This window comes from Myotis myotis, unplaced genomic scaffold, assembly GCF_014108235.1.
Source record: "Myotis myotis isolate mMyoMyo1 unplaced genomic scaffold, mMyoMyo1.p scaffold_m19_p_9, whole genome shotgun sequence".
Classification (NCBI taxonomy): Eukaryota; Metazoa; Chordata; class Mammalia; order Chiroptera; family Vespertilionidae; genus Myotis; species Myotis myotis.
The window spans coordinates 49,513,199-49,531,508 of record NW_023416401.1 but is presented as its reverse complement, the minus strand read 5'-3'; the positions used below and the strand labels follow the sequence as shown (position 1 = coordinate 49,531,508).

The following is an 18,310-nucleotide window of genomic DNA, read 5'->3' as shown; positions in this document are numbered from 1 at the left end:
GCCAGCTGCTCCAGTGGGAGGACCAGAGGCCTGGCCACAGGCAGGTTCTGCAGTGGTTACATGCCAGGCTCCCAACACTCAATGGAGACTTTGAACGAGTTCATTATTTTGAAAGTTTAAGTCCAAGAAAGGTACTTTCACATCCTTGACTCAAGAGCACAAAATTTCAGAGCAGAGATCTCTGCTACCCTAGTAGGTGGGGTATCTTATTGTCAAGCAGCCTGGGGACATCTTGATGAAATTTTTGGTTGCAGTGAATTCTGGGATGAGGACGGGAGAAATGTGGGGTTTTACCCAAAACCATGCTCTCCTGGCCCCAAGTCAGGCATAGGCAGCTCTAGCTCCAGACTATGAGACTCGGGAAGGCCACAAGGCTGGCTCCTACCTGGCTCCACTCCAGTGAGTGTAGACACCAGGAAAGGGGGAAAAGGTATTGCTGGCAACTGGCTGCAGAGGAGCAGGGGTCGCACAGGCCAGGCTCCCACCTCGCTCTCTCAGTGCTGATCAGCCTGCTCACCTGCAGCGACACCACCCACGGGGCCCAGGAGGGCACATGGGCAGCAGCTGGAGGGCAGAGGCCAGACTGAGGATTCTTTACAAATGGAAAAACCAATACCACTAAGGGAACCTTTCACTCCTCCAGGAGCTGTGTGTACTCTGCTCCCCTGGCAAGGAGTGAGGGTTGTAGCTCACTGCTGAAGACCACTGCCCTGGAGATGGGCTGGTGGGAAGAGAAATGTCGGTGGGGCCCTGTCCTTGCTATGCTCTCTCTCCAGCTGACCTCTGGAACCGAGCCCCGGGGTGGCAGGGCCCTTGAGAGTCTCCTGACATGGCCCCTAGGATGCACAGCTTTATGTGGAGCTGTAGCTGGGCAGGGAGGTAGCACCCCCGCCACAATCTGGGGGAGGGGGTACACATGCAAATACAAGACGAGGGATTGATGGTGAGGTGCTGGACTGAAGTATTCTTTTTTAACATATTTTTTATTGAGTTCAGAGAGGGAGAGAGAGATAGAAACATCAATGATGAGAAAGAATCATTGAATGGTTGCCTCCCACACACTCCACATTGGGGATTGAGCTCACAACCCAGGCATGTGCCCTGACCGAGAATTAAATTGTGACCTCCTAGCTCATAGGTAGATGCTCAACCACTGAGCCACGCCAGCGGGCAAGAAGTATTCTTGAGACTTATGTGGGCCACAGACTGAACCCACACCACCCATGTGCTGTGGCTCTTACACAGGGACAGAGTTCTGAGCTTGGATCTGGAAACAGACTCATCGTGCAGGGCAGGGATCGGGATGTGAAGGTGGTGAGGGTTCATGGGGAAGGCAAATCTGGGGGCAGGGGAGGCTGCATCTCAGCCTAGGTTTGGGGGAAGATACTGGAAGTGAACTCACTGAGCTTTATTGAGCAAGTACATCCTTATGGTCCCTGTCTTCTCTGGCAATGTAAATCTGACATCACGCGAAGTATTTGACGGGTATGTGGGGTGGCGCAGGGGCAGTGGGGAGCCTGGCTTTGTTGGGGAAGGGATGCCCATCTACTCTGGGTACATCTGGACTGTGTCCTAAAAGGGTCACCTGAGAAGCTCGATCCATATGACAGCTGTTTGAGAACAGGAACCTGGAAGAGGAAAACCCGCCCCATAGCAGGCAGGCTACCTGATATAAAAGTAAGAGCACAATGTAGAAGACCATGCCTTCTGTCATTACTGAGGAATTAATTTCATTTAACCAGATACGAATTGAGAACCTTTTACACAGCTCCCAGGGGATGCCAGAGACACAGATGAATAATTATGGTACAAACCTATTGTGCTTTATATAAACAGAAAGTGAATGTAAACAACGGAGAGGTTGATTCTGATGGAAGGGGAAACAGGATTCAACAGAGCAGAGTTGAACACAGCTGGAGCCCAAGATGGGGGCAGAGGGAGAAGAGAGGGGTCAGGAAGTGGAGAGGACAGAGAGAGAGAGGTGAGCTTGGTGTCAGCCCAGCAGTCCCTGCATACCAAGTTAAAGAGTGAGGATTTGGCTGACATCAGGCCCAGATGCACTGATCAACTCCCCCCACCCTAGCACTGACCAATCAGTAGAGGCCACAGCCCTCACTGGGCTCCAACTCCTCAAGTCACCATGATTATGATTCTTCCCCTTTAGAACCCATCCCCTGGAAGCCACGGGGGAGCAGGTCTTCTAGCATTAGCTCACCTGTCTCCAGGCATGGGCCACTTCCTAAAACTAAACCCTTTCTTTGCTAGGGGAAAAAGATTAGGATTTGAGGCAATTTGGGAGTAAGGGGTGGAATGTGAAAGGAGAGGTTGGAGATGGCACAGAACCATGGGAAGAAGGTAACCATGTCCTTAGTCCCAAACTCTGCCAGCACAGCGTACCTCATGAAACCTTCATGATAACACCATTGAGTAGAGGTTATTGTTCCCACTGTGGATCTGGGTCTCCTGACCCCTTTTCAATGTGCAGACCCATTCAAAAATAACCCTCTCCAGCTCTAAGGGGGGTGAAGGAATGCAAGTCTCTAATGCAGGGTTCCTGAGGGTACCTTCCACAGCTACTCTCCTCCTAAGCCTCCTCTGCAAACACCTCTTCCCCCAATTCTTTCTTCTTAGTGGTGGCTGTTCTCCTCTCTCCCTCTCTTCTTTCTCTTCTACCCCAACAGTTCCAGGGCACCATTTCTCACTCACTGCAACTTACTGCTTCCCTGGTTTCCCCCATCAATCATTCAAATTAGCAAGACAAAGGGTCCTCTTCAGAAACCGCCCTTCTTAGAAAGTATTAGAATTCTTTAGGCTAATAATTTCGTAGTCTTGCCCAGCCATATACTAACAAGGAAATGGAAGCTCAGAGAAAGTAAGGGATTAGAACAGGTAGATATTATGGCACTGACAAAGAGAATGGAAGGGTTGGGAACCGGTGCTCAAAGAGAAGGAGACCAATTATAAGACATCTCTTCACCATGGATGGAGAAGAGTCAGAGGTTGCCAGGAGCTAGAAACTGTTTTTGTGTCCTGATTACAGTGGTGGTTATGTGCCGGGACTGACCGGCAGACCCTGAGCAACCAATGAATGGAGTACTCTGACACATGTTTCTGTGAAAGAGAGGACTAAGGGACTGCTTCACGATAGCAACCAAACAGCCCCCCTCCTTAGGCTTTTATTGTAACAACAGCTTGAACTAAAATCAAGTATTAGATACTATCAGCAGGGTAAGCATCCTTGAGAAGACACATGCTTCTACAAGGTCGGGTTTAAAGACTAAACATAGAGATTCCAGTAAAGCGCCCAGGGGCTCAGACTTGTTTGGAAAAGTTAAAGCAGGGGCTGCTGCCTTTGGCAAAATCCCCCTAGAGAAGTGGTTCTCAACCTTCTGGCCCTTTAAATACAGTTCCTCATGTTGTGACCCAACCATAAAATTATTTTCGTTGCTACTTCATAACTGTAATGTTGCCACTGTTATGAATTGTAATGTAAATATCTGATTTTCAGGATGGTCTTAGGCGACCCCTGTGAAAGGGTCGTTCGACTGCCAAAGGGGTCGCGACCCACAGGTTGAGAACCGCTGCCCTAGAGGCTTTTGGCCTTTTGGAGATTCCGCCTTACAGACTTTCCAACCAAGTCCCCTGTTTCCCCACAGTTATGTTTCTAAACATTTGTCAAAACTCACCAAAAGGTAAACAGTAAGTGACTTTTACTGTATGTCAATTTAAAAATAAATTTCAAAAAAATGACAGGGAGACTGGCTGAGAGACTACAGAATAGTCAAGAAGTAAGGAGAAGTTGAGTTACAGCAGTAGTAAGATTGAAAAAAAAAAAGAAGGGGACCTAGGTGAGAGAAATTTCAGAGATGAGATTCAGATGTGTGGGGAATATGTGTGAAGAAGGAATCACAGAAGGTAGACTATGGATTTTTAGAGTTGGAAAGGCTCTTAAGAGATCATCCAGAAAAGTTCTGTCTCACAGATGAGAAAACTGAGTTCAAAATGATTTCAGCGTTTGGGCTCTGTCTGGGTGGATGGTGATATCATTAACCAGACAGAACAGGCACGGAACAGCCGGCTCAGGGAGGAAGTTGATGAGTTCACTTTTGGATATTTTGAATTTGGAACATTTATGTCACCAAGATTTCTTTTTTTAGATTTCAGGAATTTGAAAACAAAATGGTTAGGTTTTGGCATGGAAAGCAGTATCTTTTCCCAAATACTGTTTCATTGCAGCTACAATAAAAAAGAACTCGTGGCTGTGGAGTCCTACATGAAGATGGCACGGGAGAACATTCTGAGTTTGTGTGCGTGTGACCAACAGTCATTGAAAATCACAAGTAAAGAAGGCTACTGATCCAGTAAAGATTTCAGGCACATGCTTCATTAATGTGCTTGCCATTAACACGACCATATGTTCATGTATCAATACAACCAAGTTTGCTCTTCCTTATCCATAACATACAGACCAAACGTTGAAAACCAGTTGTTTTCCATTCTTCCTGATGCCAGGATGTAATTTACTGCTGGTTTGTTTGTGCTTTTGTTTTATCTCAGGTAGCAACTAACCAAAGGAAGAGGAGCACAGACTTACTACTAGTCGACCGACAGCAGCCTAGAAAAAGTGTCAGTGCTGCAGACAGGAATCAAGGAGACTTTTGTCACTATTTCAGAGCAATTTGCAAAATGATTTGATGTAACAGTCAGGCAGGGGAAAGAAGTACTCAACACCCTCACAGCCCCTGGGATATGTAACCAATGTTAAAAACCAGATCCTCAAAGTTACAAGCCAACTAGAAGGCATAGTGCTTTTGGCTGTAACGTTTAGTCACAGAATAACAAAATATAAAGTTAAGGACATTTAAAATAACTGCTTCCTGTTTTTTCAAGAGCTGAGTAGGGTGAAGGCAAAGTTGTGAGTCTTAGGTAGAAGCTAGAATATAAGTGCCTTAAAGAAAAGATCTTTGCTTTGTTCAATGATGTGTCCAATGCTTAGCACTGTAGCAGGCTTTCCATGTGTAATTGTTGAATGAATGAATGAATGAATGAATGAATGAATGAATGAAGCTAGGAGAGACATGAACAAGTCAAAGTGAGAGATGGCAAAGCCACTATACTTCATTCATTCATTCATTCAGCAAATATCACTGAGCACTTAACTAATGCCAGACCATTTTCAGGCATGGTAGTGGATATACAAATGCAGAAGACATGGTTCTGGGCCTCAACACATTTATAACTTAGGAAAGGAAGGAAAAAAGGGTAGCAAACATGTATATACCAACCAACACAATATCAGAGAGCATGCCAGGAAGCTTGGAAGGGAGGCACATAAAAGGCAGAAAGGGTGGTATAGATTTAGAGGTCAGTGGGGGCACCCAACAGGGACACCTTCATCCAGGAGGTCTGAGCCTTAAGGGATGAAGAATTTTGCAAACCTTGGACAGAAGCAGAGCATTCTGATGCAAAAATAGCAGGGGGGGCGGGAGGAGGTGGGATATCCCAGAGCAGAGAAGACAAGATGGGTTTAAGGAATAATAAATCTTGCTAAGGAGTAGCAGGGACCACTGGACACTGAAAATTCTCATCCAGAGAGGAACTTGAGCATCAGGCACTTTGTCTTACAAGGGAGGATAAGCCTTTTTTTTTTTTTTTTTTCTTTTTAACCAGGGAAGAATTTTAATCAAATCTGTTACAAAGCATAGGTAAACTGGAGCGAGGAGAAACTGGAGTTAGTTACTGAAATCACCTAGGCAAGAATTAGCAAGGGTGGTGGCAGCAAGATTAGGAAAGAATGGAGAAATGACAGGGCTCTTGTCTCCCTGCATAGGGAGTGAGCAGAAACAGTAAAAATGCATCCTGAGTTTTGAGCCGGGGTGATCAGGAGAATGGTGGGGATGTGAAGAGACACTGTTGAGTCCAAGGAAAGTTTTGGAGGGATAATGAGTTTAGTCCTGAATTAAATATTTTGATTGTATGTTACATTTGAGCTGCCAGCAGGAAATCCAGGTGGAAAGATAGGATAGTATAGAAGCAGGACAGGAGTTTGTAGAAATACCCATTTGAGAATCAGCTGCATATAGGTGATATTGAGGCTGTGAGGATGGAGAAGGAGACAGAGTAAACAGTAAGTATTAAAGGGCCCTCCAAACCATTTACTCAACATATTCCCCCAGAACATGTTTTTCAAAGCAAAAGAGAATGCCTAAAGCTGGTTTTTAACTTGAAGTAAAGAAAACACCTCATTCATAAGAAGGGGAGCTCAACTTGTTGGAATTCCGAGAGAGAGAGAAAGAGAGAGAGAGAGAGAGAACACAGGCGAGAAGAGGGAATACACCTATTGTTTCAGACAATTCTCCTCTCCCAGGCTTAACTCAAGTTTCACTCAGTGGGAATAAAATAATGAAGGACTCATATAAATACTTCTATTTGGTAGAAGGCAATGGAAACGAATAACCTAGCTCATTTAACCTTCAGTCACCACAGCTACAAAAACAAGAAGAGATATGAGCACCGTGTAGGATGAATGTTTCTTTCTTACTCACACCCTCATCCCGCCCGTCTCTCCTTCCCAGGTCTTTATCAACACATTTCAAACGCCTCAGAGATGTTGATAAGGCAGCACCACAGCTGTGAACTCCTCCACAGAAGAGAGACGGCGTCTCAAGACCAAACCTTCCCACCTTTGCGTGGAACCAAAGCCTGACTTCTACCCTCAGCACCCACAGCTGTTTTCCACAAAGAGAAAGAACCCTGCCCACTCCACTGCCTCTTTGATGGCCGCTGTCCTTTTCCTGTGGCCTAATTTAGCTGCAGATTGAAAAGTGCCACAAAAGCAACAATTGGATACGGTTTTCAAGAGTTCCTTCGTAAGATGAAGCTGATTTTCTTCCAGTATCACATTCTTGGTTTCCATTCTTCTTTATTTGTTGAAAGACTCTCTAAATAATCCCCAATATGTATAATTATTACTTGGACGGGAAGTTCATGGTGGTAAAAAAAAAAAAATCATTCTACATTTTTCAAAAAAGTCATCACTCTTCTTATCAAAGACTCGTAAGACGGTGTTGATGGGAACGTGGACAGCTATTGTCACCTACAGCCAGAGGCTCTTCAACAGATCATTGCTCGCATGGAAACCAAGACTCACTAGGTGTCCACAGCCCTGCCCGGGCATCACTTACAGACAGTAAAACAGACAGAGCTCCCGCCCTCTTTGGCGTTTGCAGTTGAAACCAAAGAAGCCTATTCCAACCGGTGACAGCCCTGGAAAGAGCACAGTCTGCAGCACAGAGGTGAGCAAAGAACCTCTGAGTAACTCAGTTCATTTGAAACCCTTCAGTCACGCTATCAAACAAGGTAGTCATGGGTATTTTTTTTCAACAATTTCTTTAAATGCTGAAAGGACATTTAGATGCATTTCTTTCTCATGTAGGAAAGATAGAAGGCAACCTTACTAAGACAGACGCAGAATCTAGCTAATATCTCTTCATCCTATTCTTAGACTCCTAAACAAAAAAATGAATTTCTAAAAGAGAAGAATCCCATGGGAAGGAAGTTCGTTTAGAGTCCAGAAGGCTGGAAGACATTTTAAATCAGTGCAGAGCTCACGGAGAGCAGTGCAGTGAGAAAGTGCAATGTGGGTGCATCATGAGGGTGGAAACGCAGGGTCTGGCTAAGACCTAAGGAAAGACTAGACAGGGCGATTAGAGTGGTTCCAGGGCATGTGTTTGGAGAGTGGTTTATAATGACACAGGCACCTACAAAAAGCTTATTTGGTTTTTCACAAAAATGCGAGGACCCAGTACAAAACCAAAAATTAATCATGATCATGCCCAATCCCTAAAAAGATAAGAAAGATCTGTCCAGATTACTACCATAGGGGCCAGCTTGCCTGGGACCATCTTGTTTACCCTGCTGGCCCCGTGGAATAATTAGGAACACCACTTTTCACTCTCACGTCTCCCAGCCCGGATGATAAATTTTATGGTCATCCTAGATACAAAAGAACGGCAAGCTAATACACTACGGTGAACACTGAAACAAGATACAACATTTTAGAAAGGCTTTCCTTCTGAATTGTGCAATATACTTAATAACGAACCCAAACTTTCTGTGTTGCACTCACACTCACACTCCAAGGTTGGGAGTTGCCTTCCGACACTAAAGTGTGGGGCTCACACTGACGGGAGGGTTACTGTGTGGCCCCAGGCAGTTGCCCTGTAAACCAGCAGCAGATGAACGGTCTTTGAGAGAAGGCCACGAAAGACGATTTTCACCAAGCGACATCTTAACTGAATGGTTCTTCAGCCACAAGATAGGACACTGAGGAAAGGCTCACAGTTCTCTTTGATTCTGTGGGTGCAACAGGTGTGTGTGTGTAGGTGGGAGGAGGGACCATCAGCAAAGGCTTCTGCTGCAGGAGGTTTCAGAGTGAGCGCAGCGCTCTCTAACCACACGCAAGGAGAGCAAAGTGAACTCTGCTGCGTGCCGTGGGAAACCAGGCCTAAGGACAGATTTTCATGATCTGCGCATCTTTCTCCTGTTGCAGGCGACAGGTAAGATCAGTGATAGTTCTTGTACCACAACCTGGTGGCTGCTGGAGCCTCACCTGGGTTGGAGGTGTGCTCTGACGGGGAAAGCCCAGAAGGTCACACTGGGCTCTAAACCACGTGTGAACAGGACATGTGCATCGGATGACCCCAGGTCCTGGTGGACCCAGCCCTCCTTCCTGCAGGGACAAGCCAGGCTCTCAGCAGCTGCTCCCCCAACCACCCACCCCATATGAGGGAATGGGGACAGGAGGTTTTATCACATGAAATCAAAACACTTCTCCAGGGGCACTGCCCGGAATGAAATGCTCTCTGATCCACTGAACATTTTAAACCAAAACATACTCAAACCCTGAACATGAGCCATGTTTGTACTTCTCTTTTTTGGGGGCTGTGAAGGGAGGGTGAGGTGCTACACCGAATAACAATGTTCAGCCCAGGAAAACCCCCAACACACAGGCAAACACCTGCTTCAGGCACAATCCGCCCAACCTAGTGAAGTCATTACAAACAGTTCTTGATGACATGTCCTCCCCAGGTTCAGAGATGAGAGTGACCAGGAAGAAAATGTGCATGTGTTAGGGTGGTGTGTGTGAGGGTGGGTTGTGAAGGGAGTGTATTCCCGGGGAAGGAACAATAGGCTCAAAGGCAAGACTGCATGGGACAGTCGGACAACAGGGGATAGCATGGCTGCATGGCATGTCTGGAGGACCCTGGATATGTGGAATAGTCATGAGTGCGTGTTTGTTCACGGCCAAGGGGAGAATAAGTACATACAGAAATTACCGCCTTTTCTCTAGTCCACACACCAAGGAAAATGGGATCACACTGTAGCCGGCAACTTGAAAAGTCCCATTCCAAAATTTAAAGTACTATTTCAAAATGAAAAATGCTTTGACAGAACATGCACATTTATGCATACACTTCCTCATCTGCTCCTGGTCATCTACAGGTACCAATGATGAAGCAGCTCGTCCTTAGATCTTTGTTAAGAACAAGCTGCCTACCAGACATCTTCACTTCTCACTTCTACACTTTTTTTTTTTCAGATCTAGCATCTCCTTTCCATGTGATGCCACGATGCTATGAGTTGGCAGAGCAAAAGCCTGTCATTCTTAAAACATGAAGAAAATAACTTGGCACCTTTTTCCTGATCTCAGAGAATGCAATTAATGCTCCGGCTGCCTTGGTATGTAGACCAAACCTTCTGCCACAGTGTTTTACAGTACTATTGTCTAGGGCAGCTCTGCCAATCTTTTCATTCCAACAGAAACGATGCCAGGTTTCTCAGAGCTCAGCAAGGTATAATGAGGCTGAAGAGGTGGCTGCATCCCTTCGTGGGGGAATGAATGTGTTCCTGGGTGTTTCTCTACAAAACACAAAGCTATCTCAAGATCTGAGGACTTCTGTCTCTCCCACACCCACTCAAAGCAATAAAAATACAGACTTTACAAAGGAAAAGTAGTTAAAATTGTATATCACTCATCTATGGCTTTTTAATTTTTAGGAAGAATAAAGCAGAGAAAATAATCGGGGACAGCAGTGATTTACGAAAGCATATGATCAATGTGGGGGAATTACTGCCTGCATAACATTAGTCTCTCAAAATATAAAATAAGACATAATTATAACAAGGAAGTATAGGGATAGGGAGAGCAGAGAGAGCCAAGAAAGACCAAGTCTAAATGTGTTTAGATATTATACTACAATACCTGTGTATTGGCTCAGCTGTAAGGTAATCCTAGACCCAGCTCCTGTCTCAACCAGGGCCGACTGAGCGGTCCAGACCAATGATGGTATTTACCATGAATCTCACTGCCCCCAAGTATATTAGAAGAAAGGACAGCAGTAAGAACCAAATCCCTGTGCTGTCACCGATAGCTAGGTAATACTATTCTTGCTACCTCTGTGGCCTTCAAAACTCATAGAATCACAAATTTGTTCTCATGAGAGACTGCCCTAACCCAACTCCTTTGTTTGCAGATGAAGACACTGAGGCTCAGGGGTGTGTGATGTGCACCAAGCAGCAAATTCCTGGGAGAGCTAGAAGGATACAAATCAAGCCCTTGACCTAAGTGCCCGCAATACTATGCTGATCTCACCTGCCATGCCCAACTCCTATTCTTGACCTTGACAGCTTCTCTCTTCTCCCCTAGAAGAGTAGCTCCCCATCCTCTGTCCATATTGGGTGTAACATTAGGATATAATAAGACATATATATCTGGTTCTCACTCTGGTTGTTGGCACAGAGCTCCTAAAATGCTTGTCATTTCCTGAGTGACAGGGGTGAGAGGAGCATTTTTTGTTATATTTGGTCTTGGTTCCCAGTTTCTAACATAAGATCTTCTAGGACTGTTGGACACTCCAGAGTGATGGGTGTCTTCTGTATGCTAATGAGATGACTGGTGGCCTGCATCCCTAGTTAGCTTCAGGATGGGGGCTGGTCACTAGAAAGACCAAGGCATGATGGGAGGGTTGGAACTTTCGGCCCCACACCCTACCTCCCTACCTCCAGGGAGAGATGAGGGACTGGAGTCTTGATCATCATTGGCCAGTGTCTTGATCAATTGTGCCTACCTTATGAAACCTCCATTAAAACCCCTGAACTACGGGTGAACAGGTCAAGATGATGAGAAGATAATGAGTTCCATACCTTTCTTCCATACCTTGCCCTGTGCACCTCTTCCATTTTGCTATTTCTGAGTTGTATCCTTTATAACAAACCAGTCATAGTAAGTAAAGCATTTTCCTGGGTCCTGTGAACCATTCTAACATGAGGAGGGGGTCATGGAAACCTGAGATTTATAGCGGGTTAGTCAGAAGTATGAGTGGCCCAGACTTCTGACTGGTTTCTAAAGTGGGGGCAGTCTTGTAGGGCTGAGCCCTTCAATTGTGGGGTCTGACGCTAACGCCAGGTAGTTAGTGTCAAAATCGAATTAAATTACAGGACACCCCATTGACAGGCAGAGAGTTGGAGAACTGGCTGTTGGTGTAACACCTCTGGTGTTAGAAGTGTTATAAATAAAACAACTCAGTGCTGACTTCCTGGATCTGATCCCTTGCCTCTTTGGTCCAGGGTACCTGCCTCATCCGTCCACCCAGTGGGGGACTAACCTCAATCTCAGGCCTTTCTGACAGGTGAGATCCACCAACCTTGCTTCATGATGCCAAGAATTTTACATGACAATAACTGACTCCCAACAGAAGAAACATCCTTGTCATGGCAACATGCCTACCACCCAAGCCTGACCTTGATCTGATGGTTCTAAAATTTCAACGTGAGTCAAACCTTTTCGTTGAAAATCAGCTACAGTTTTTGGTGAATGTGTCACATTAGCCAGCTGCAGGACATGCTTGTGTCCATTTAATACATAAACACATATAAATATTTACTTCTAAAGGGGACTCTGTCCTATTATCTTTTGGTACAAAAACACAAACAAATATTTCCATGGGTAATTATTAGTATATTTCTAACAGAAGTGGACTAGAAGTCAAAACTCTGAAATTCTACTCCCGGCTCTAACCCATAGAGCAGGTGGGCAAGCTCCCTTCTAATACCTCAGCATACTCACCTGCACATATGTGGCCAGCCCTTCCCTGTCTACCTCACTGGACCAACAACAGCATCAACAAGAACCTGGAAGTGAATGACACGATGCCATGAAGCTGTCTTAACTCTACCCCATCTATGCAAAAAAGAAAGATCTTTCTACCCTCTTATTATATCTAAATATGGGAATAAAAAGGTGACCACAGTGCAAAAAATGGTTAGCAGTCTAAACCAGCGCTGCCCAACAGAAATATCATGTGAGTCACACATGTAAGTTTAAGTTTCCAGGTGGCCGCATTTATTTTATTTAAACCAATATATTGAAAAATATCATTTCCACATGCAATTAACAAAAATTACTAATAAAATATTTGCATTCATCTTTTTATACTAAGTCTTTGAAACCTGGTGTGTATTTTACATTCCAATCATAGTCCACTGGACTAGCCATATATCATGTGCCCCATAGCCACATGGGCTAGTGGCTACCATACTGGACAGTACAGATTTTAGACACAGTGTATGGATGATGCATGAGCCCTTCTTCCATGCCTCGCACAGAGCCCTATAATGAGTCAATGCCCAATCAATATGTGTGGGATGCTTAGGTGTACGGAGATAGCCTTGTACCATGAAACATCTTTGGGACAAGAGGAGGAACAAAAAACATCAGGTCTCTCTCTCTCTGTTGACCTTGTTTTGTTCTCAAAACATAGAAATCTTGACTGGCAGGCTGCTGAAAGGCAAGCTGCTGGTCATGATGAAATTCTAAGCATGGCGTCTGCTGATGGAGTGACCATTCCTCACCAAACCATCTTTAACCTGCCTCACTGTGGACTTGTCCTGGCCTCTATAGTGGCCACTGTCGAAAGCCCAGGGAGGCTGCTGGAAACAGATGAGCACTTGTCCCTGGGTCCCCGTACTACTGTGAAATCATCTGCATGCTATTCAGCGAATTTGCATAAAATTGGAGCCAAAAGATCTTGGCTGGGTTTCCAGTCCCCACTCTTTCTCCTTCCTCGCTGCTATGGCCACCACTATTTATCACCATTTATGAGGGGGGTAGAGCAAGACAGACCCCCAATTAGAATCAGCATAAAAATGGAATCCCTTCCCCACATTGACATGAAAATCAGAGTCCTCAGGGGCAAACTCAGATGTAATCTGGCGGCCACATCCTTTGTTATGACAAGAGTTTATTTTATATGACTCTGACCTGTGACATGAAAACACAGCTTTGGTTGGGCTGTAATGATCCATGACGGCACACACACCTGAACACCTTGGAGCTCAATGTCTGCCCGTGGGCCACCTGGGAAACCAACTCACCACCCTTCATTCCAGAAAGCCACAGGCCTCCACCCCAAATGCAATGCTTACCCTAAAGGACCCTTCTCCTAGCCAGCCAGGTATGTCGAGGGGCAGACCCAAGGTGAAGTGCATCTGCCTCTGGGTGCACACACATCCCTCTCTTCCTTTGTGACCCAGTGGCCCAATCTACAGATGGCAAGTGCACAGAGTAAAGGACACAACAGAGAAGGTGAGGGTGGAAGAAAAAACACAGAGAACACGACGTGCTACAGCTTACATTTTGTTAATTTATCTCGACTGCCTATCTCTTTCTAGGACTATTTCCCAGAAAAATTCCATTTTCATTACAAAACAGGTTTCTTATGCCAGGGTAAAGACTGCGGTGCTGTTATTATGGCCATTGTTATTCCTCCGAGGTCATCTCAGATGGTATGTCTACGTCAGATAAATGGTTTCCTAAACAGGCTTTTCTGCATCCTGCCGCTGCTCATATCTGCCCGAGTCATTGCTTCTGGGGCCTCGATCGAAGCGGCTTCCTGCAAGCTCCAGAAGAAGACAGGCAACAAAGTACTGTGACTAAGAGCACCAAGTACCCTGCAGATGCCTGGGTTCAAATCCCAGCTCAACCACCGAAGCAGCTATAACCAGTCACGTCTCCAAACCTCATCTGAAAGATAGTAAAACCGTGCCAACCTCCCGGGACTGCTGTAAGACACAAATGCATCAATGTAGACAGAATGTTTAGACAGTATCTGGCACACAGCGCACACCTATGAACATCTGTATGAACATCTGCTTTACCACCAGGAGAGCCTCAGTGCTCCTCGAATGCTGCCAGCACCACCCATAACTCATGCAGAAGTACAGCAAAATGACTATCCATGCATTCAGTCCATCAGTCAACATTTATTGGGCACCTACTATGTGCTTGCACTGTGCTAAGCACTAAGGACCAAGTCATGATTCCATCATGTCCCTATTCCTCAACTCCAGTGAACAACTTTACTGATTCTACCATGGAAACGCCCTTCCCAGTCATGCCACCCCAGTGGGGCAGGTGCCCAGGTGCAGCTGCTCAGCCCATCCCAAGATGGACACCTGCCCCATCTAGCCTCCTGCTGCCCTCTCAGCCAACAACAAAAATCACTACCCTGCTGGACAGCTTAACTGTTCTCTACTGCAGGAGAGATCAAATCTAAGTTCCTTGAGGAGACACACAGGACCCTGGGGAGTCAGCTTCAGCTAAGACCCCAGCTTCACCTCATTCTTTTCTACACCATCTCCCCTATATTCTGGTTGCACTGACCTTGGTATCATTCTTGTCAGACCCTATTACACTGTTTATTTGCACATGGCACCCCTTCCCACTCTCCATGGGGGAGCCTCCTACTTATCCGTCTCGACTCAGGCCAAGTGGGAAGCCACCCTTCACTTCCTCAGGAAAAACTCACTGGGTTGCAATATTTCTGTTTGTGTGTGTATGTGTGTCCCCAGGAGGCTGCCCTCTGCAATGCCAGAGAACATGTCCAGGAAACCCTGCAGGTACAGGGATTGCTGAAGGAACAGATGAGCACATTTTTCTTGTACCAAAGTTTCGGATTGAAGCCATGAGGCAGATGTTCAGAGTTAGGGGGGTGCAGGGCAGCTCCTACACATCCCACAGCTGGAGAGGCCTGCTATTCTAAATATGCGAACAATGCAGCCCTGCACAGGGAGGGTCATTTAGATGCAGCAATACAGCAAAAACTCCCCCAGAAATAACAACATCCATAGTGACCGAGTCACGTTCCTGTGAATTCTCTACTCAAAAAAGAAGTGAGGGAGGGAAAGAAATAGAACAGGTAAACAGGTGCCATTCCAAGTCATTTAGCCTCTGTTTTATTTCACTTTCTACACTGTGATTGCTTTGCTTCTTCTCTTTCACTATATTCTGGAATGAATCATTTCACATAAGTGGATTTTTCAGATGACTGAAGCCGAACCTTTTTAAAAATTTTAAGCATTTGGAATAGAGATATTTCTGAAACGATAACTCTGCCTCCCTGAACTCTTCAACTCTTCCTATGGAAAGTCACCCCACCTTGAAGACCCAGCAGCATCACTAGGACTAAGGAAGATGGTCCCGTGCCACAAGCCAGGGATGACCTCACGGGCTGGTGACATCTCCATTACTGTCTGCCCCACAGCAGGGAGCCTCCGACAGCTGTGTTTCTTAGTTCTCGAACCAGTTTTAATAGCATTTCTCTCTTCTTCCTTACAATTAGACTCACCCCATAACTTTTCTAATAATTTGCAGGCTTCTGTTACCAACGCAGTACCAGATTATTATATTTAGTGTTTCCACTGACTGGAAAAATATGATAACCAACCTTAAGAGAAACTATATATATATATTTTGGGTGGACAATTATTCATCCTTAAAAGAAATGAAATTCTGACACATGCTACAACACGGATAACCCTTGAGGACATTATGCTCAGTGAAATAAGCCAGACACAAAGGATAAATACTGTATGATTCCACTTATATGAGGCACCGAGAGAAGTCATATTCAGAAAGACAAAAAGTAGAATAGTGATTACCAGGGGCTGGGAGAAGGAGGGAATGGGGAGTTACTGATTAATGGGCACAGAGCTTCAGCGTGGGGTGATGAAGAAATTCTGGAGGTAGATGGTGGTCATGGTTGCACAACTATGTGAATGTGCTGAATGCCACTGAATGGTGCAATTAAAAATAGCTAACAGGGTAAACTTTATGTTATATGTATTTACTAATATATATATATATATATATATATAGTCTTTTTAAAAAGCAAACCTGTTAAGAATGATGTGCAAGCTCTTATGAGTAATCAGTGTGACCTTTCACATGTGAACTTTCATGACATCTCTCTGCAGAGCAGGGGCTGAAATTACTTCCTAGTTCCATCACAACTGCTAAACAGAGGTCTGCAAGGTGTTCATGGACTCTGCAGCCATAAAGGCCTTTTCTTCAGAAATTACAATACAGGTGACAGGCGGGTGCTCTTCGCTTCCACGTGGACATGATAAATACTCTCAGGGAGAAATGGGGCAGAGAAGGGGCGGTGCTTTCTCCTCTTTGCACTGGAAACCACTGAGCCAGTCCTGGGCACTGAATCCTGGGCACAGAATCCACACCTTCCCTCCTGTCCTGAGATCAGACCCTATAACCAAGGGGTCCCATCTAAAGCCCTTCAAGAACAAAGATCCTAATTATCTGAAGTCATTAGGACTTTAAGGATTTCTAAAAATACATAAAGCAGCCTTTTAAATAGTATACTGTTGAGTTATAGAGTATAAATTAGACATTTCAGATTCTATTGGACCAACATTTTAAAGCAGTCTGATCCATAAAAGAGAGAGGAAATGGCTGGGGGCGTGTTCTGTTCCACTAACGCAGAGCCCAGAGTTTGGGGAACCTGGTGCTGAACTCTGTCTCGCTTAATGAAAGGTTACTATTGTCCCTCTGCCTGAATAATAATTTCCCTTCCTTTTTTGCTTCCTTACGAAATACCATGAAGTTCTACTCTAAAAGTCATAACATCTTGTGCCTGGGAGAAGTGTTTAATTGATTTATTTTTATTTATACATGCTTTATTAAACAAAGCCCTTAAAATAGTTTTTTCGTCTGAATTTGAGTTCCTTATTCAGCACATGAACTTCAAATTCGTTAAATATTCAATCCATACCTGTGTAATGGCACAGAGAGATGCCTAAATTAATGAGGAAGCAGAAAAAGAGAGAGAGAGGTTTCATAAGGAGCCTCGCAAGACTTTCCTATCTTGTCAGAAGTTCATGTTTAAGTTTCTTTAAGAAAGTAGTTTCCTGGCCCATGGTGAAACTCCCTGAGCCCTGCGAATCAACAGAGCAGCATCCTGTGGAAATGTTATTATGGAAACACTGCGCTGCTCTAAGCCAAACGTATCCAAATTAAACCGAGGGGATGGAAATAACTCTCCCCTGGTATGCCCGTGTTGCTGAAGGTGGGTTTGTTTACGAGTAGAATAACATTTACAGCCAAATATAAAAACAGAAACATCATCATCTTGTGAACTTGAGTAACATGTCATTCCACTTCTGGGCTCGGGAAAAAAACACGGAGGTCATGCCTAAAATAAGAACGGCCAAGGCTGAGGATCACACTCCAGGTAAAACCGCAGACTTTCCCACCTTCTGATTAAGGCAGGAGGCTTGTTACAATTGGACAGTGAGATCATTTCTCTGGAACCAGGAGCGCCCTGTGGATCTCTTCTTCCAACACACACACACACACACACACACACACACACACGCTGACCCCTGGAGAGCTTCTGAACCAGGTGTCTGGTCTTGGTATGAAGCAATTTTTACTACTTATTTTTCAAAGGCTATTTATGCAGACGCTTGGGAGCCAAAGAGGAGAGAGACAGAAACAGTGTTTTTCTCTCTCTTCGTTTAAACTAGGAAAGCTTTTAAAAATCCACCTCCTACTCCCCAAAATAAAGATAGCTAATTGGCTTTCTAAAGAGACACAAAAGAGACCCCAAAGTTATGTGCCTCAAATTGTTATATTTGATAGGTTTCTGTTTTAAATGTTTAAAAATTTCTTTAAGTTGCAGAGGACATCAGTTACCACTCTGGTTGCCTAAAAAACTTCCGAGACCAAGTTACTTGACTTTGCAGAACCTCTGTTTCCTCATCTATAATTCCACTTCCTACCTTCAGGAGAGGTTATCAGGGTTAAATAATCTTCTGTCCATAACAGTGTTACACCCAGAGTCTGGCACATATTGGGGTTCAAACATGCTAGTTTCCTTCCTTCCTCCGGACTCTCAGTGACTGTCGCCAATGACCAATGTCGTGATTAATGAAAACTGGGGAAAATGACAGGATC

At 44.9% G+C, this 18,310-nt stretch overlaps 1 protein-coding gene across 5 annotated transcripts in view; it reads right to left on the bottom strand.

Annotated features, from left to right (window-relative positions):
• BCL2 (BCL2 apoptosis regulator) overlaps positions 1 to 18,310 on the bottom strand; it is a 164,489-nt gene that overhangs the window by 132,140 nt on the left and 14,039 nt on the right. Inside the window, exon 4 of one of the 5 annotated variants that reach the window (XM_036323717.1) lies at positions 5,635 to 14,121. The exons of the other annotated variants lie outside the window; for them this stretch is intronic. Within the exon in view, the coding sequence (XP_036179610.1) occupies positions 14,080 to 14,121 (42 nt within the window). The 3' untranslated portion in view covers positions 5,635 to 14,079. Of the gene's footprint in view, positions 1 to 5,634; positions 14,122 to 18,310 lie in introns of those variants that run through there. 5 annotated transcript variants of the gene reach the window in all.